This window comes from Bos javanicus, chromosome 7 (assembly GCF_032452875.1).
Source record: "Bos javanicus breed banteng chromosome 7, ARS-OSU_banteng_1.0, whole genome shotgun sequence".
In the NCBI taxonomy this organism is placed as follows: Eukaryota; Metazoa; Chordata; class Mammalia; order Artiodactyla; family Bovidae; genus Bos; species Bos javanicus.
In genome coordinates this window covers 61,830,625-61,849,146 of record NC_083874.1, presented here as the reverse complement: position 1 = coordinate 61,849,146, position 18,522 = coordinate 61,830,625, and the positions used below count along the sequence as shown (strand labels likewise).

The window sequence follows — 18,522 nt, the reverse complement described above, 5'->3', positions numbered from 1 at the left end:
GGCCATACAGGCCATGTGGACCCAGAGCCTCTTACATGGGAGCCTGTAACAATTCTCACAAGACCCAGCCAAGGCTGCTCTCTGTCACTGCCGGCTGAAAGCATCTCACCAGCTAGTTTGTAGAATATTGGCATGTTCACACAACAGTTACAGTTGGGCGTTTCCCCAGACCATCTCTCCTTACCACCCCACCCCCAATTCCAGGCCCTCCCCAGTGGTCATCACTGTTTCCACTTGGGTGTATTTTTCCAGACCTCTTAGTACACATAAACACAGAGAAATAGTTTCATGTGGGTACGCCTGGCCTTTGCTCCATACTTCCCTCTTCTATTTTAAACCCTCCCCTTGGCTTGCAAGGGGACAAAGAACACCAGAATTAGGAGACCTGGATTCTTGTCTAGCTCTAGCTCAGTGTAGTCTTGGGTAAGTCCCCTCTGGATAGTCCTATAAAGGAGCTAGGACTTGCTCTCTGAGGGCCTTTCCAGCTGTGACTGTTTGTGGTAAAGAACCTGGATTGTTCCATAGTATGTATGGAAGCAGGGCTTCTACCTTAAAGCCTTCCCTGGTTTCTTTTTGGCAGGAGTGTTCTTTCTTTAACCTCACAGAACTTTATTTCTCTGTGGAGGACGCCTTTCCGCCTCATGCTGTGTTTATCTCTTTGAGGGTCTTTTCTCCACTAGACTTAGAGACTGTAAGAGCTGAGAGGTCCTTTGGAGACTCTGAATCACATCACTTTCTGTGCATTGTGGAAGACCCCTGTGTGAGCCTGGTAGAAACTGTGGCTTTTCTCTCTATAAATTGAAGTCAAAATTTTGCACTCAGTGTGGGGGCTCATGGACCTCCTGAAGCCCATCTGTGACTCCTGTTATGAACCCCTTATCCATGGTGGATAGATGAGCTTAGACCAGAGAAGGCTGTGACAATGCCCAAGGGTTCACCTCGCTGTTGGAGGAGGTAGTGATGGAACCCGGGGCCTTCCACTCAACTGGGCTGCTCTATCCTTGAGGACAGGACCATGTGGACATTACTACTCTCACGGGGGTGTCTTGCACAGGGCTTGTGCATGAGCATCGTGGGGCTGTGGAGTGAGAGCGAGGGAGGGAGGTGCGGTCACCCGGGGACGAGGCAGGCAGTCAGGGGGTCCGGGCCTCCTGCAGAGGCTCCCTGCTCACCAGCCCTGTGTCCCCTGCAGACCGACAGGGAGCATCTGACAGCAGAGGCCAAGGAGCTGCGCCAGAAGGTCAAGTACCTGCAGGACCAGCTGAGCCCACTCACCCGGCAGCGGGAGTACCAGGAAAAGGAGATCCAGCGGCTCAACAAGGTGGGTGCAGCCAAGGGCCGGGGGTGGGCAGGGCTTCCCGGAGCCCTGCTGCAGAGCCCACCCCATGGCCGGTACCCTCAATCCTCAGCTCAGGAGGGGTGACTCCTGGGTCAGGGTAAGGGTGCTGAGGGCCTAGGTGCTGCCCCAGGGTTTCTACTGCCTCTGCCCCGCTCCCCGCATGCTGAGTGCCCTGCTGGATGAGCTGGGCAGGCCCTGGGATGTGCTGACTGCTCACACAGTGCACTCACTCATCGTTCAGGTTTAGCTCTAACACTGCTTCCCAGGAAGGCCTTCCCGAGTCTCCTTCGAGTTTCCCTGTTCTATAGCTAAAGCCTTTGGAGTTTCTCTGTTCTATAGCTAAAGCACCAGCAGCTTCTTTCAAACCCTTCTGGCATTTTCTTGTGATTACTTACTGACAGCCACCCTCCTATCCAGTGTTGGGAGGTGTGCTTCTTCACCAGGGCACATACCCCCAGCGCCTGGCACCAAACATGTGTTCAGGAAAAACTCACTGAAGGGAGTGAGCTCTGGCCTGAGTTCCTACCCTCGAGAAGGGGGATCCAAGGAGATGCGGCCTGGGGCAGGGGTTGGGCTAGGGCTAGGGGAGCCCAGGTAAAGGAATCCCTCTGCTCTGAGCCAAGGTGAGGGGCAGTGGCCTGGGCTGGGGGATGGTTCTAGTCCCAGTTATAGCCCCTGTAACCTATCCGAGTCTCAGTTTTGCCATCTGAACCCTGGCTGGAATCATGCTAGCCCTGTCCACCTTCTAGTGCAGGAGTTAAAGGAGTGAGCTGATGGAGAGGCTTTGAAAGGAAACTTTCTCGAAGGCTCAGATTTTCCTCCTGTTCTGTCTGCCTGCTCTTTCTGCTCACAGTAGACTCTGTTGTGAGTTTGTATTCACTGGGTCTCAGCCCTGCTGGGGTGACTCTGCTTGGTTTTGGTGTTGGATAAGCATTGATGATGCCAAGTGTGGGGCTTTGGGACTTGTTCTCATTAAAAAGAATGATCTAGCCCAAGCTGGGGGACTTGGGGCTCTAAATCCAGGCAGAATGTTATATGTGGTGCTGGTTGTAGAGATGACCCAGGCAGGATCACTGCCCTCCAGGTTTCTGTGCTGTAGCTGGGGACAGAAACTTGTAAGGATGACTAACGCAAGGCTCTCCCTGTCCCTGGACCTCAGTCTGCTCATCTGAAAAATGGGACAGATGGAGGAGGAGGTGCAGTCATAGCCTTCCCTCGAGCATTCTGAATTTACGCTTTAAATACATGTACGTAAATTTTATTTTCTTTGCCTGCATGTCTTAGTTGCAGCATGTGGGATCTTTAGTTGTGGCATATGAACTCTGAGTTGCAGCATGTGGGATCTAGTGTCCTGACTAGGGATCGAACCCAGGCCCCCTGCATTGGGAGCTTGGAGTCTTGGCTGCTGGACCAGGAAAGTCCCTTGAATTTACTCCTAGCTTTGCAATTTCCTCTTGTTTCTGGGGGGAGTCAAGGAGACAAAGAGGGGCCTGAGTCCAAGTTGGGCAAGGTTTCCCCAGGGTCCAGGGAGGCGCTGTGAGCAGTGCTGTCACATGGCCAACAGAGGCCCTGCTGTCCAGGGCGCTAAAGTCTAGCTTGTGATGAGGATGGCCAGTCTTGAGAGGTGTTCCAAAGTTCTCAAGCAACATGTTAACAGGGTGGAAGGAGAAAACCAGTTAATGCATAACTTTCAAGAGAATGTGAGCACACTGTTTATGCAAGGAAAAGTATTCTGTGAAGGTAGTAAAACAGGGCTTTTACAAAAAAACCTCAAAATATTATTTGGTGATGTTTCAGCCCATTTTCAGGGTTGGAAAGGTAAAATATTAGTTACATCAAAATTAAAATCCAGGCTAATCTAACTACAGAAGACTTGGGGATGGAGGAATTGGCTTGGTGGGAATGAGTTATGGAAGCTGGAGAATCTCTGGGCAGGTCCAGGAGATTGAGCTTCTTCCCCTAAAGGACTTCGTGTTCTTTCTAGGTCTGGGTGCTAAGAATTGAGCCACTTAACCACAGGGAAAGAGAGATTTCTCCCTTCTACATAAAGACCACAGTTTAGGCTGCTGGTTAAGAGCACATACTGGCTTTGAATGCCTGCTTTGCCACTTACTAGCTGTCTGACTTTGGACAAATCCCTTCAAGTCTCTGAACCTCAGTTTTCACATCCATGAAATGAGGGTGAAGGTCACAATTTTTCTTCATAGGACTATGGAGAGGATTCAGTAAAATGATGTGTGTATAGTGTTCATCTATAAGATGGCATTTATTAAATAGTGGTGGTTATTATTATTATCCTTATCATGATCGGGGTCTTTCAGTGGGGCCTGACCCTTTCAATGGGACCTGACTTCCCAGGGCTTCTGCTGATGGGCCCATCTCCTTTCTTCCTGATTCCAGGCCCTGGAGGAAGCACTGAGCATTCAGGCCTCCCCGTCCTCTCCAACAGCATTCGGGAGCCCAGAAGGAGCTGGAGGCCTGCTAAGGAAACAGGAGCTGCTCACGCAGAACGAATTGCTGAAACAGCAGGTGAGGTTGAGCGGAACGGGTTTGGTAGGTGGTGCCCAGTTGGAGCTGGGGAGTTGGAGAATCCCTGAGGGCCTAGGACGGACCTTGAGTCATGCAAGCTGTAATCTGCAGTCCCCTGTCTGGCCATTGGCCAGGACTCCTGTCTGGTATAGGTTTATCCTTGCCAGCAGTGTATCCCTATCTAGGTCATTCCTCTACCACTGTCATGATTGAAACATTTCTATGCCCCAGCTCTGCTATTATTTCCCCAATATTTTGAAAGCAAAATTTTTTAAATTTATGTTTTAAAAATGAACTGTTACTGGACTATATTTGATTTACTATATTCTGTTAATTTCTGTTGTACAGAAAAGTGAATCAGTTATACATATACATATATCCACTCTTTTTCAGGTTCTTTTCCATATAGGTCATTGTGTAGTATTGAGTAGAGTTCCCTGTGCTGTACAGTAGATCCTTATTAGTTATCTCTTTATGTACAGTAGTGTGTATGTCATGAAAGCATATGTTTAAATAAACTCAATAAATATATTTAAAAGGGAACTTTAGATTTCTCCTGCAAATGGGAAAACCATTTTTTATTTGTCATAATTAGAAAGTAACTATAAGCAATCAATACAGTAAAGGCAAAACTGTGTTGTTAAACTTTAGCTAGATACTTCTGCCTGATCATGGCTTTGTGCTTGAGTCCTCTGTCCCTTTATTTAAGGGAAATTAATACTAATTAATACTAAAGAACGTTGAGAAGGCTTTGGTTCTCGCACATGCTTCTGTGCTATTTGCTGTCGTGCTTCAGATCCTTCTAAAGCGTCCCGAGCCTGGTCAGCTTCTCACTGATGTGCAGTGAGGATGTGACACTGCAGAGACAGGGCCCCACACGCCCCTGCCCTGCCAGGGCGCCAGCTCCCACCCCAGAGCCTTGGGAGAGGTTTGTAGGCCCCCTGCTCTTGGCACCAGGAGGCCTGAACTCCACTCCTCCACTCAGACTGTTTCTGTGGCCTCCACCTCTCTATGGGTCTTGGCAGAATGGAAGGATGGGACTAGTTTTGATGGCCGTTGACCAGTTTTGTGTTTTTTAGCCATGGATCCTTTTTTCAAATAAAGCCCTAGGTTGAAGCCCAAAATATAAGATCGAGGGACCCAGAACTATACTCTGTTTGTAGTTGGGGTTGGGGCCAGAGGTACACCTTTTCCTGTCCCCATAGGCATTTTCAAGACAGGGTAAAACCAGCTCTGATGTCTGACTCCTATCAGAGGCCCAGGATTCTGGGTCTGAGCAGGTCTGAGCCCCCACTCAGAGCTGTCCCTCCTCCCTCACCCCCTCCTCCCTTCCCCTCCACCTCCCCTCTAGGTGAAGATCTTTGAGGAGGACTTCCAGAGGGAGCGTAGTGACCGGGAGCGCATGAATGAAGAGAAGGAAGAGCTGAAGAAGCAGGTGGAGAAACTGCAAGCCCAGGTCACCCTGTCCCATGCCCAGGTGAGAAGAGTGGGACCCAGGAGAGGGCAGCTGGCTGTGCCCATGGGGAGGGTGCATGGGTTGGAGGGCCCTGGTGACTCTGGCTGGCAGGACACTCACCGATTCTCCTTCCAGCTCTGCTGATACATTTCTGTGGCCCTCAGAAAGTCCTCTCCCTTCTCAACTTCTCCTAGCCCTGATTTTCCACAATCAGTTTTGATGCCTGTAAAGAGCATAAGTAGGAATTAGCTCTGAGCCATGCACTCTTTGCCACACTGAAGCTAAAAGGTGTGAATGCGGAAGCACAGCAGCGGTGAGGCTCCTGCCGCCGTCCTGACCTGTGTTCAGACTACCCATGGTGAGCAGGCCTCACCTGCGGTCCCTGTCCTGGGCCACGCTCTGCCCCCTAGGGCCCTTTCCCACCACTGGGCCAGGCAGGACGACCCAGAGTGGCGGCCTCATGCGTTGGCCAGTCCACCCTGCTTAGGCCCTGGATCCAGGCCTGGCCAGGAAGCACCTCTGCTTGACAGACTTCTCTCCCTCCCTCTTTCTCTCAGCTAAAAGCCTTCAAAGATGAGGAAAAGGCGAAAGATGCCCTGAGACAGCAGAAGAGGAAAGCAAAGGTGAGCAGGCTTGAGGGAGGAAGCAGTACTTACGTATTTTACCTCCTTCAGGGAGCCGCAGTCTGACATGGGAGGCGTTGGTTGCTCAGGTGTCCAGCTAACGAGGCCCCAGGTGGCACAGTGGGGAAGAATCTGTCTGCCAATGCAGGAGACACAAGAGACTTGGGATCGATCCCTGGGTCGGGAAGATCCCCTGGAGAAGGAAATGGCAACCTGATCCAGTATTCTTGCCTGGAAAATTCCGTGGACAGAGGAGGCTGGGCCACAGTCCATGGGGTCACAAAAAGTCGGACATGATTGAGTGACTGAGCACACACACACCCAGCAAATGACAGAATGAATTATGAGCTCGACTACACGTTAGGTCCTCTGTCCCTTTATTTAGGGCGTGGTGCTAAGTGCTTTACAAACAAAACAAAAAACGCAGCTAGAGCATTTAGAACAGTATATGGCAGAGAACAAGTGCTCAGGGCATACCAGCTGTCATGATAGGTGATATTCTGGGCCCATGTGTAGCCTTCCATGGCCACGTGCCAGTCTTCAGAGAGCTGAGACTCTAAGTGGAGAATGGGGGATGGGATGAATGTCACTGAGGTGGCCCATGCAGCCTGCCACAGACCAGAGCCAGATGCCACCTTTCTTGCAGACCTCGGCAGACCGCTACCACCTGGAGCCACACCCGGAGCACCTCTGCGGGGCCTGCCCCTATGCCTACCCACCCATGCCCCCCATTGGGCCACCCCCTGGCTTTGAGGACTGGTCCCAGATCCGCTACCCACCACCCCCCACGGCCATGGAGCACCCGCCCCCACTTCCCAACTCACGCCTCTTCCGTCTGGTGAGTCTGTGCCTCCTCCCTCACTCCAGGACACACACACAGGCCAGCCAGACACATGCCAAGGGCAAGGTCAACAGAGAGGGTCAGAAGCTGCATCCTTGGCCCCTTGAGAACAGACTGATGTGCAGCCTGCCATCCCCGGGGCAGGACCTTCCAGCTCAGGGTTGCTCAAGGGCCCCAGTATGGGACAGAAAAGGCTGGGTAAGGAAGCAGGGCCAGCAGGAGGGCTCTCTCCTGCCAGCCAGGCCAGAAGTTTGACCTTTTTCATGACCTCCACATGTCAGCAGGTATAAAGTCTTCACCATGCTTTCTCTCCCTTCGCTTTTTCTTCTTTTCCTTCTCAGTTTACCTTTTCTGTTTTCCTCCTTTTTTTTCCTTATCATTCTGTCTCCAGAGTTGCTGACTGCTTTCTCATTCTCTGCAGTGCCCCTGCCACAGCCCCTCAGGCATCCCTCCCTCAACCTGGTCAGTGCCAGCTGCCCCCTATCCCATGCACTTCTCCCCCATGACCATTCCTTACATGCATCTTTAAACCCTGGAGTGTACTGTGGGACTGTAGAGCCTTGGATTCAAATCAAAGCTTGACCACTTGCCAAGATGGATGACCTTTGACAAGGTACTCCACCCCTTTGAGCCTCAGTTTGCCAACCTGTAAAATGGAGTTGGTAACCTGGGTTGTTGTAAGGATTCAGTTACAGTTGATTAATATGAACTTAGTACTATTCTGGCACAGTAGCTGCTACTATGGTTATTGATTACTAAGCACCAGTTTTGTTGCAGCCAGAATACACCTGGCGGCTGCCCTGTGGAGGGGTACGTAATCAGAGCTCCCAAGTGATGGACTTACCTACTGCCAGGCCTACGGAACCAGGTAAGTGTGACTCCTGGTAATGGGTCTTGATTTATAAAAAGATAATTTTTTAATCTGCCAGGATTGTCCCAGTTTGGGGGCAGTCTTGCTACCTGCTGATCTCAGTGGAGGAGAGGCCCAAGTTTCTCCAATAGTGTTGTGAAGAAAGGGGTGGTGACTGCATCATGAAGGAGTTGATTCCTTCCATTGATTATAGTTTAATGTTCTAAGTGCCATGCTCTGTGTAAGATGCTGGGGAGGCCAAGACAAGTGCAAAGGCCTTGGTGGGAGGGAGTGAAGAACTGTGGCTGACTTGAGGATCGACAGAAGTCTGGCTTGGCTAGAGCCAGGAACAAGATGGAAAAGGGAGGCAGGCAAGGCAAGGTCAGCAAGGTTGGTAGGTCCCACCACAAGGGCCTTGTAAGCCCCAGCAGGAGGGCTGGTCTTTATCCTAAGGATAGCCTGCAGGCCTTGGACATTTTAAAATGGTCTGTTTGCTGGTTGCCAAAGGACTCTGGGCCCTTAGTCTCTCCCTTGCTTTCTGTGAGGCTTTCTTGGGATCTTGCCTGTGGGGGCTTCTGGGAATAGAATCGCAACTAGTGGGAGCCATGGGGAGGCCAAGTCCATCTCAGCACAAAGGGGAGTTTTCTAAAGGTCGAAGCTGTGCAGAAATGGAGCCTGCCATGCCTGGTGGTCGAGGGCCCCCCTGCAATAGTGTGGGCAGAGGCTGCAGGGCAACTCGGAGGGAGTGTGGTTTGGAGGATCTCGTGGTTGGGAGGAGGAGGCGTTGAGGTGGTCAGTCACTTTCTCATGTTTTCCCGTGGAGCCCTAGGGGTTCTGTGGAGCCATAGGAGTCTGTTTTGATGAGGGCAGAGGGTGGCCAAATGGACAGGACTGTCCCTTCTCCCAGAACTACTCCATTTCTGGGATCTGGAACCAGACTGACTGGGTGCCAACACTTCCTAGACCTGGGACCTTGAGCAAGTTTTTAAAAACTCCCCTGTGCCCCATTTCTCTCCCCCATAAAGGGGTAATAATCTGCCTGCTTCCTAGGTCTGGGCAAGGATTGAATGACAAATGTACCTAAGGTGCTTCGACCATGGCCTGGCACTCATTAACACCCAACAACCCTGGTTTTTTCCCCACTCTCACTGTATTTGTTTCCATAGGACTTTGAAACCTACTGTACCACCTCATCTTTAAGTCCTAAATTTGTTTATTTAGAGTCCACCAAAAATGACCGTGAAGGACCTCAGTGAAACCAGTCCCTTGGCTCCACCTCGTCTCACAGAGCCAGCTGACTTCAGATGACTGGAAAGCTAGAGGCCACAGGCTCTGTGTGGCCAGAGCTGCAGCCACTCGGGAGGCTGAGATGGATGGCCAGCTTGAGCCCTGGCCCAAACCTGGACGGTCTGCAAACTGGAGAGGCTCCATCCAGAAGGCGTCCATCTGGGCCTCTCCTTTGGAGTGACTGGGAAAAGCCTACTACTGTGCCCTCAAGTGGAGAGAGGTGCCATCGGCCTGGACCTGCCATCCTCTGCGGACACTGCTGGCAGATGCCGATCTCCAGTTGAGAGACGCCCATCGGCCGAGGGGCCCCAGCCTGGAGCCGCCAGGCCCTCAGCTGGAGCCTTGTGGTGTGGAGGCCTGGACTGGGGTGGCTCTTGATCCCTGGACAGCTGTTTGCACGAATCTTGGACATAAATCCAAGCTAGAGATGAGCATTTTGTGACTGGATTTCTTTTATGCCCTGGCTAATGTGCTCCTCCTTGTCAACCAGAGTGCTGCTTTCCTGGCCCCCCTTCCCTCTGTGCCCTTTGCCTCCCAGACGCAACCCCCCATCCGCCCCCACAAGAGCACCACCATTACTCTTGGCAGGTATCCCCTGGGATCCTGCTCAGAGCTTCTATGAGGGTGGAGCATCCAGGAGCTGGGGGTCAGGTGACCTGAGTTTACACTCCAGTCCTGCCCCTCACTTGTCAGGAGACACTGGGCAAGGCCTGGCCCTTCCCAGAGCCTTAGTTTCCTCATCTGTCGAATGGAACAGCTCATCTCAGTGCTAGCTGCCTTAGAGAGAACTGTGGGGTGACCGTAGATGTGAGCTGGTTTTATAGACTCCAGATGCTGAGTGAGGCAGCAGAGCGGGCCTAGGTGGAAACCAAAAAGCAAGGACCTGAAGCCCTCAGTTCATTCCTTCCTCCCACCTCCAGCTTTCCTGCCCCCGTGCTGGGGCAGCCCCATGGAAGAAGCATGACAGTAGGCTCAGCTGCTGCAGAAAGGCCTTTACTAGGCAGACAGGGGTGAGTCTCATGCCAGTGGGTCAGGGTGAGGGGAGAGGACACACCCCCCGAGGGAGTGGGGTGGCATCCCTGGCCGGGGGCCTCAGCCTGAATGCACTAAAGGCTGGCCCCTCAGACAGGCTCAAGGGAGGCCCGCCCACGCGGGCTTCGGGCCCCTCCTTCATGGCGATGCTGCCCCCTGACACGGGGAACGTGGCCCCTGCTCTCACGTCTGCCTTGGCAACTCTCAGGGAACGCTGTGGGGGTGGTGGGGTGGGGGGCAGGGGAGGGCCCTCAGGAAGGAGCGAGGCTGTGTGGTGGAGAAGGAGGGGGTCAGGCAGTGCGGCGGACCCAGAAACTTCCAGGCACTTCTGGGTGGTGTTTGGAGGCAGTAAGAGATGCCAGCCCGGTAGGGTGAGGTCCTGGTTAAAGCAGAACAATTGAATCTAGAGCTGGTTTTTCAGTTTGGACTCAGCTGAAAGTGGATGGTTATCACTGGAACAGAGAACTGGAAGGAAAGGGAAGTTCCTCTCTGGCATTCTTCACGGCACACAGCTGTTGCCACATATACACTTGTGCAGGTTGACACATGTGGCCCTGTACTCGTGTGTACACACGCCTGTAGGCATGTGTGCAAACGCCCATGTGCAGAGCAGTACGGACACAAACGTTCATCTCAGGCTGGGGCCTTGTGTAACAGTAAAGGGTCTAGCATGGGAGTGTGGCGTAGTTGGAGAAATGGGTTCCTTCCTGAACAGAGTCCTCCCTAGCCCATGTGGTGGACTTGGGGGGAGGGGCGGTGGACCTCAGTTACTTCCCCTTGGCCTCCCAGACCGCCCGCCGCCGCATGTAGGTCAGGATGTCCATCTTGACAGAGTTGACCGTGGTGCGGTGGTACCAGCGCATGATGGGGATGCCGTCTGGCCCCACCAGGAACTTCTCAAAGTTCCACCGGATGTCATGGACCTTCATGGGTTCCCAGAAAAGGCGGTCAGGTGAGCCTAGGAGCTCCGAGGTAGGAGGACAGGAGTTCTGGAGCACAGACGAGAGAAGTGTCAACTCTGCCTGGGGCCCTTCCCACCCTCTTATCCCTCCTCCTTCCCAGGACTTCTCGGGGGAAGGAGAATAGCCGGGCATTGAGAAAAGAGCACCAGGTTGGGAGTTAGAAAACTGAATCCCAGCACCAACTTTGGTTCTAGCAGATTGTGAGACCCTAAGCTTGTCCCTTCTGGGGCCTATCTGTAAAATGAGTTGGTGAGCCCCTAGGGTCTACAAAGCCCTCTAGTTGGAATAATAATCAGATGCCAGGAAACTCCGCAAGAGCCCAGGAACAAAGGAGGGTGGCACGGGCCTAGTCTACGTGGCCTGGGGCCAGGAGCGGCTGCAGCCCCGTCCGGAGCCAGCATCAGCCAGGGAGAGAGGCTCTTCAGGAATGTGGCTTGGCTGTGTACTCACCTTCAGGAACGTGTAGAACTTCTGCTCTTTCTCCCCATTCACATCGCCTTTCTCAAACAGTTGGAAATTGGGGGTGAAGCCCCCACCTGGTCGAACATACCTAAGAGGAATATTTTTGTGTGGGTCCCAGATACATGGGCTCAGAAATAAGACGAGGGGACAGAACTGGGGAAGGGGGGTTGGGAATCTGGATTTTATGCTATAATGGGCAGTGGGAGCCAGTGACTGTTAAATGGGCACAGGTATAATGTGGGTCAGCAGTCTTCCTTCAATTTGGTAACTGCTCAATAACCGCTGCCCTCAACCTGTCCTTCCCTTACCCCAACATGGCTGACAGCCACCATCCCTGACCCTGTCTCTCTCCTGGTACCTCTTCCACTTGTTCCACTAAACAGAGTTCCTGGAAGGAGAGAGTAGTTCTTGGTGGCTGATAAATATCCATCGTGAGTAGGGGCCAGCATAAAAGATGCCTGGAGCCTGGGCTGGGGCACAGGGTGGGAGGGATGTGTTAGAGGAGCTTTCTCAGGACACTGAGTCAGCACTCACTTGAGGGTGGCTAGGATCTCCGAGTTCTCTCCTGGTTCTTGTTTTCCAAATTGGTTGCAGGGGAAGCCCAGAATGACCAGACCAAATGGTTCAAGCTCTTCCTGCAGTGCATTCAGTTCTGGAACAGGGAGAGAGCAGAGATGGAGATAGCCCTGGTGAGGAGTCCCACCTCCTGTGTACCATCCACCTCCCCACCCCATTGTATAGCTGAAATCACTGAGGCCTGATGGGAAGGGACTTGCCCAAGATAATTCATTGAGTGTGGCATTGCTGGCATTCAAGCCCCATCCTATGGAGTCCAACCTAGATGGGTTGGAGGTCTGGGGGAGAAGAGAGCAATGTGCTTTCTCAAATTAGTAAACAGACACCCACTGCCTAAACCCACCACCTGGGCCTGTAGGCTGTGGGCTCCTTCAGGACTCTCAGGACTGAGTTTCCTGGAGTGAGAACCATCCATCCCTGGGCAGAAGGCAGATGACTTCCCTGGGGTGGGATCGAGCCCTCACACCCCTCCTATACTTTGGGTATTCAGGGGCCCAGGGGAAAGCCTGGCCCAGCTCTCACTCCTCTCGGTGCCTCCTGGTCTCTTGTGCAGCATCCATGGTCAGCCCACCTCTTGCCCAAATGCACTGTGCTCTATTCCAAGGGCTACATGGAAGCATTCTAGACAGAGCACTCACTACCCACTGGGCCATCCAGTTCACTGTCATTGCACTTCCAGGAATCTGCCCATGACTCTCAGGCAGAACATTCTAAGTTAGATTGTCTTTGCCTCCCTCCCACACCCCCAAAGCATTTTCTGGTGGGTGTTGTCAGATGCCTTTGGCTTGCCTGTGCCCTGGCTTTTGACTCTGACCCAGCTAAGGAGAAAGAAGTAGGGGGTACCAGGGATCATGAAACCTGGTTCTGTCACTAACACACAAACTCTGGGGACTCAGGCCAGGGGCCAAGAGAAGCACTGAGGCAGATGGGCTGAGGACAGGGGAGAATTTCTCAGCAAGAGGAAGCTACTGTTTCTTACTCCAATGAAAGGAAGTTCCAGGCACAAACCCAGTCTCCTCCATCCTTCTTCTTTTAGGGCAATTGAGATACCCAGGGATGAAGGACAACTGAGAATCTTCTAGAACGTGTTTATAGGGGATCAGACCTCAGGTTATATAATTATTTTCACAGAACCACAGAACACAGTAGGATTCAGGTACAGGGTTTGAAATCTCATGATGACCATCACCCCCATTCTCCTTGCACCAGAAAAGCTCCTGTGATTGGAATGTGCCCAACTGGCAAAAACATCCCCAAACACATCAGGGGAAGAGCGGGTGGCTCTTACCAACGTACTGGCCCGTCAGGCCTCAGTAGCTGGCCACGTTGACGAAGAGGATGTATTTGCCAGCGTACTGCTTAAAGGGGATGTACTCCTCCCCATCGATGGTGAGGGCCCCGTACTCATAGATGGTGCCACCCACACCAGCGTGGCAGTCCGTCTGCAAGAAAAGACCAGCACCAGGGAGCGGTTAGAGCCTGAAGGGAACTTGGACTCCACCATTTTCAAGATACCAGGGAGTGGCAGAACACATTTGCCCACGTGGTCTTGACTTGCCCAAGAATTCAAACTGGACTAGAACTGAAGTCTCCTAATGCATTGCACAAGATAATAATATTAAAAGCATTGAACAAGCTGGTGAGTGCTATGGAAACTTGGAGAAATAACTATGGTCATTACTTCTGCATCACTTGTCAGTTTAGACAGCCACCAGGCAGGCTGTGAGGGAGACTACCGCCATGCCGGTGTTACTGGATGGGATGGTGGAGACTGGAAGCTGTTAGAATAACGCAGGCAAGTGGTGATGAGAGCCAGAAGTAGACCGTCGTGAAGGAAGAGCTGAACAGAAACAAGGAAACGACAGTGTGGAAAATGGTGATTCAGACGTTTCCAATCTGGAGAACTGGAAAGCTGAGGCTGTTGTTCAAAAATAGGGAAGTAGGATAGGGGCCAGAAATGGGGCCAGGCCTGCTGGGAGGATTAAATGGGATGGTCAGGATAAAGCCCAGTGCCTGGCATAGATCCGATGTTCCCTGCATTGAGCAGTGTGACAACAACCTTGAGGCCTTTCTCTTTGCCCAACTGTTGCTCCACAGTCCGCCTCCAGACTAGTAGAGTCAGTGAACAATGGGCTGTGAGTTGGGGAACCAGCTCTGCCTCTAACTCCCTGTGTGGTCTTGGACTTGTCCTTTCTCTTCTCTGGGCCTCAGTTTCCTCATTTATAAAGTGAGAACCTTGAACTGGACCAGCTGTTCTGAACCACGATGGCTTGACAGCATTGCTTTCGGTGGGAGAAGAGGGAATGGATTACTGCCAGCAAGTGGGATGTGGAATTTACACCCACCCCACCCCCAACTCTATCCTCATCTCATCTCTACCATTTTTTGATGCAGACTACAAAAATCTGGGTTTAGTCTTGAGAGAGCATCATGGCATCACTACCACAATTAGCAGGTGGGCTGGCAGTCCTGGCCTGGACATCTGAGGAGAGGCAGGAAGACAATAAACAAACTGAATGCAAGCTAGTATTATAGACCAGAGGCAGGTGGTTGGAGTTAAGAGAAGCAGATTCACGCACTCTGTTCTGGCCAGTCCTGGAAGACTTGCTGTTAAGGTGAGGTGCACCTGGGCCCAGCCGAGTGAAGAGAGCCGTCTGGGCTGGCAGGGCGTAGCCCTGGGTGGGTGTAAGAAAGCCACTCTGTCTTGGAGACTCCGTAGGCCTGTGAGCTGGGGGACCTGGACTCCTTCCACATGGTCATTCCCTGACTGCTGCAAGTGTTCTTGGCTCTGGTACGAATTCCCTGCTTCACGTGAATCTAATATTCCGTGCCCCGTGACTTCTGGTGGGTGCCAGAGACAGGCCTGAGACCTAAGCTTGACATTCCTCCAGCCCCTGGGTCTCAGCTCCAGCTCAGCTCCAGCTCCAAGTGCAAACAGCCAGGACACAACAAACACACCCTAGCCAGGCCTCCTGCCTGCCTCTCTACTCCACCCTGGCCAAAAAACAAACTGTGAAATGGGGAGGAAAAAAAAAAGCCAAGAGTTGTCTAAATAAGGGAAGCTTGAAAACAGCAGGAGGATCAGCTTTTAAGCCCATTTTCAGGGTGGGGTGGGGCAAGGGGAATCTCCTCTCATTAGATTTGAGTCTTGCTGGCTGTGTGTCCCTGAGCAAGTCACTTTCAATCTGAGTTTCCATCTGTTGATGGGCGAAGGAAAAACCACCTGTCTCCCAAAATGGCTGTGGGAATTTGCTAGTAGATTAAAACCATCTTGAAAGCCCCTTGGAAAGAAACCCAGCCCCTGTCCCCTCATCAAGGGGTAGGGTAAAGGGCACTGACATTGCTGTGTTACTGTGAAGAAGACTGGAATGTTCCCCAGTTGGTATGAGGAAGCTGATGCACTGGGCAGAGTATTTGCAGGAAAAGGGACCTGTGACAAAACCTCCTGCTTTCTACTGGGCCTGCAACACTGGTGCTGTGGGTTCAGATGGAGAGGGGTCAGAGAGTGACAATGGTAGGGGAAAGAGCCACAGCCGGCTCTCAATACTAAGCATGCGCCCCACCTCCTTATAGGCCCCGCCCCTCCTCTTGTGGGTCCCTGAAGTCCCAGACCCCTGCACCTTAACCAGGAGGTCAGAGGAGATGGGGGTGGGGCGGGGGGGAAGTTACCTCAATCCTCCCACAATTGCACAAGACAGGAGAGTTCAGAGGGCTTGAGAGTGGGAGGGGAGACCCTGCCAGGACCCCGGCTGGCTTGCATTGCTGGTCCTGTGTCTCTCTCCTCACTCATCTTACCACTCCCAACAGTGTGAAGGTATGAGAGGAGAGCTGGACTGGGGGCAGGAGACCTGAGTTCTAGGCCTGGCCAGGCCTCCCATGCAACTACATGTGACTACTCCTGTCTCTTCTCTGGGGCTCTGGCTCCTTGATTATGAGATGGGGTCAGATTCAGGGCTGTCTAGAGGGCTCTTCAGCTCTGACTGTCAGCCAGTGCTTCATTCTATCTGCCTGATTTAGTCACCTAGAAACCAGCGGTTACTAGGAGCCCATGCACGTCAGCAGCTGTTATTCTTTCTAGCCTCTGTGAAGTCCTTTTGTAGGGGAAGGACAGGGAGCCTGGGCAGCCTTAAGATGGACTGGAGAGGTGACAGCGAGAAAAGGCTTTGTTCCCCAGCCCCTCCCTTTGAATTGAGTGGAGGCAAATATCCCTCTGGGGCTGTCACATCCTTTCCTCTACTTGCCCCTGGCCCCCTGCCTTGGCCCTGGAGCTGGGGGTAAGATAAGCAGTGATTGAGTCCTAGAAACGGAGGCTATGACATTTCAACCCTCTCAAGACCTGGGAGGAAAGATGGGGCAGGACCAGACTGTCATGGGCTAGCAAATCCTAGCGGGTGGCATCTGATATGATCACACCCCACTCTAAGGCTTTTCTAGACCATACCCATCCTGTTTTCTCTGAATCCATCTATTCCTCCCCAGAGTTCTACAGAGAACTCATGGCTATGATGAGCTATTCATGGGATCCATGTTCTTACCTCCACCTTCTTGAAACAGGGCCCCATCTTCCCGTCTCTGCTTCTCCCCAAACTGAGGTTATAGGACTGACTCCATGATGCTGCCCTACCCATGGCCTGCCCTCACTTCAGTTCCACACCCTAATATCAAAACTCAGACCCATCCCTGCCCTGGAAAATACCTTCTGAATTGGAGGTTATGAACAAGACTGGATACAAAGCCAGAGGCTAGGAGGAAGTGGCCCCATAACCATCCAGTCTCTAGGCTGACTCCCAGGAGAGGCAGACTGATTAGAATTTAGGCTGACAGGACGGGATAGAAACAAGCAGAAGTAACCTTGCATTTTTAATGGGCTTCCTGAACAATAGATAGGATTACGGAAATGGAATTGTGGAGTCATAAGACCTTAGAATGGAAGATTTGAGAAACACAGACGCACAAAGCTTCTTGATTTTATACAGGTGAGGGGTGTGTGCTGGTGTGTGTGCCAGTGTGTGTGTGCCAGTGTGTGTGTGTCGCTGTGTGTATGTATTGGGAGGCTGGAAACAAAATCTCTCTCTTTGGGTATATGCCTGGCTCCTGACTCCCCACCCCGGGGAAGAGGAGAGGTCTAAGCATGTCAGGTCACCCCTGCTCCTGACCTCAGCATCCCCACTCTAGCTAAGGACCACACGCTCTACTGAGGGTAGACTAAGGCTCAAGAGAATTCTGCCTCTCCTACGGAGCTGGCAGGCCAATAAGGGCTGTGGCTGGTGGGTACTGAGGCTGCCCCAAACAGGAAACCCTCCAGAGAATGGTGTGTGGATTTTGTAGCTTCTCCAAGCATCCCCTCTGAAGTCTTCAGCCTCTTTGTGCCCTGTGCTCTTACCTCCAGTGGATGGAGAAATTGAGGTCCGCAAAGGATGAGAGGTCTAGTCAGCGTCCTGGGCGTTCTTTGCTGCCAACCCAGAGCTCGTTCTGTCAGCCCCTTTTACCAGTATCCCAGCATCCTGCCTGCATTTATGCTTGGGCCATTTGGGCACCACACATTGCCTGCCAGTCTCCCTGGGAACTCTGCAGCCACCCAGACCCCGAGTCTCCACGCCATTTTCTGGGCCCCCCTCCCCCTTCAGGGTCCACTGGAAGGGAAGGGTCTCAGAAACAGACGGTGGTTTGGATGTAGCAAGGTGGCCCGGATGTAGCCGTGGGGGAAGAAAGTGTGAACTCTGGAGAGACAAACCTTCGTCCCTAATTCATTCCGCCCACCAGGAGCACCCAGGTCTCCAGCAGATGAAACTGCGAAGAGTCTGACGACAGTCTGAGTGCGCCAAAGACGGAGGCAACGGGAGTTAAGGGCGTCTCTCGCACCTAGGTTATCACCCTTCTAGAGGGAAGCCCTCACTGAGATGGTGACACCTGCGGGCTGTGTTCTTTCCCCTGGCCCCCCACCCCCGAGGCTCACTCACCTTCGACTTCTCCTGTCCCTGGCTCGGGGGAATGAAGCCGGCCAGGAGCAGGGAGAGAAGGCAGGATGCCCGGAAGAGCCGGGCCATGATGGGCTGGGGGCGCGTCTCGGCTCGCCGCAGACGCTGTCTGATCCCGGGCCACGGTCCGTCTGAGGTGTCATCTGCTCTCATCTACCTTTCAAGCCCTCAGCGATGACCAATCCGCGGCCGGGCCTGAGTCTTTGTAGCCAATTGCAAGGCGCCTGGCATTTCAGGGGCGGGCATGACTTCCCCTCCGCTTCCCCCGCTGGGCGACAGTGACATAAGCAAGTCTGGGCCGAGAGACGGGAGCCAGGTGCTTGTGAACGTGAGGCAGCCCCCTCTTCTTTCGACTCCAAAGTGCTGGAAGTGGCAAGCACCGTGTCCTCAGCCCAGCTAGAGAAAGGACTTTAAAAGGCACCGAAGAACTGATGGAACTTCCCTTGGTGTTCCCTGTTTCCTCCTGCCTCCAATCTGGTAGAAGGGATATCAAGGACTTAAAATGTCAGCAAGATCTGGAGTGAGACCTCCAGGAATATTTACTCTATGTAGGCTTAGTGCTTAAAAAGCAACGAGTTGACTGCTCT

The 18,522-nt window shown here is 52.6% G+C and overlaps 2 protein-coding genes across 12 annotated transcripts in view; one reads left to right on the top strand and one right to left on the bottom strand.

Moving 5' to 3' along the window:
* TNIP1 (TNFAIP3 interacting protein 1) overlaps positions 1 to 9,356 on the top strand; it is a 51,581-nt gene extending 42,225 nt beyond the window's left edge. For 6 of the 11 annotated variants that reach the window (XM_061424069.1, XM_061424068.1, XM_061424064.1 and 3 more), the window contains 7 exons: positions 1,193 to 1,321; positions 3,740 to 3,868; positions 5,220 to 5,345; positions 5,882 to 5,947; positions 6,594 to 6,785; positions 7,566 to 7,656; positions 8,860 to 9,356. In XM_061424069.1, coding sequence (XP_061280053.1) covers positions 1,193 to 1,321; positions 3,740 to 3,868; positions 5,220 to 5,345; positions 5,882 to 5,947; positions 6,594 to 6,785; positions 7,566 to 7,656; positions 8,860 to 8,894 — 768 coding nt within the window. In that variant the 3' untranslated portion in view covers positions 8,895 to 9,356. Of the gene's footprint in view, positions 1 to 1,192; positions 1,322 to 3,739; positions 3,869 to 5,219; positions 5,346 to 5,518; positions 5,856 to 5,881; positions 5,948 to 6,593; positions 6,786 to 7,565; positions 7,657 to 8,804 lie in introns of those variants that run through there. The other 5 variants (XM_061424070.1, XM_061424075.1, XM_061424071.1 and 2 more) reach the window with 4 other exon arrangements.
* A 546-nt stretch (positions 9,357 to 9,902) lies between these two features.
* GPX3 (glutathione peroxidase 3) lies at positions 9,903 to 18,080 on the bottom strand. The gene is made up of 5 exons (XM_061424080.1): positions 17,918 to 18,080; positions 13,246 to 13,399; positions 11,916 to 12,033; positions 11,370 to 11,469; positions 9,903 to 10,946 (listed from the first exon to the last, which is right to left on the bottom strand). Exons 1-5 carry the CDS (start codon positions 18,002 to 18,004, stop codon positions 10,725 to 10,727), a joined length of 681 nt encoding a protein of 226 aa, XP_061280064.1. The 5' UTR covers positions 18,005 to 18,080; the 3' UTR covers positions 9,903 to 10,724.
* Positions 18,081 to 18,522: the final 442 nt, after the last annotated feature.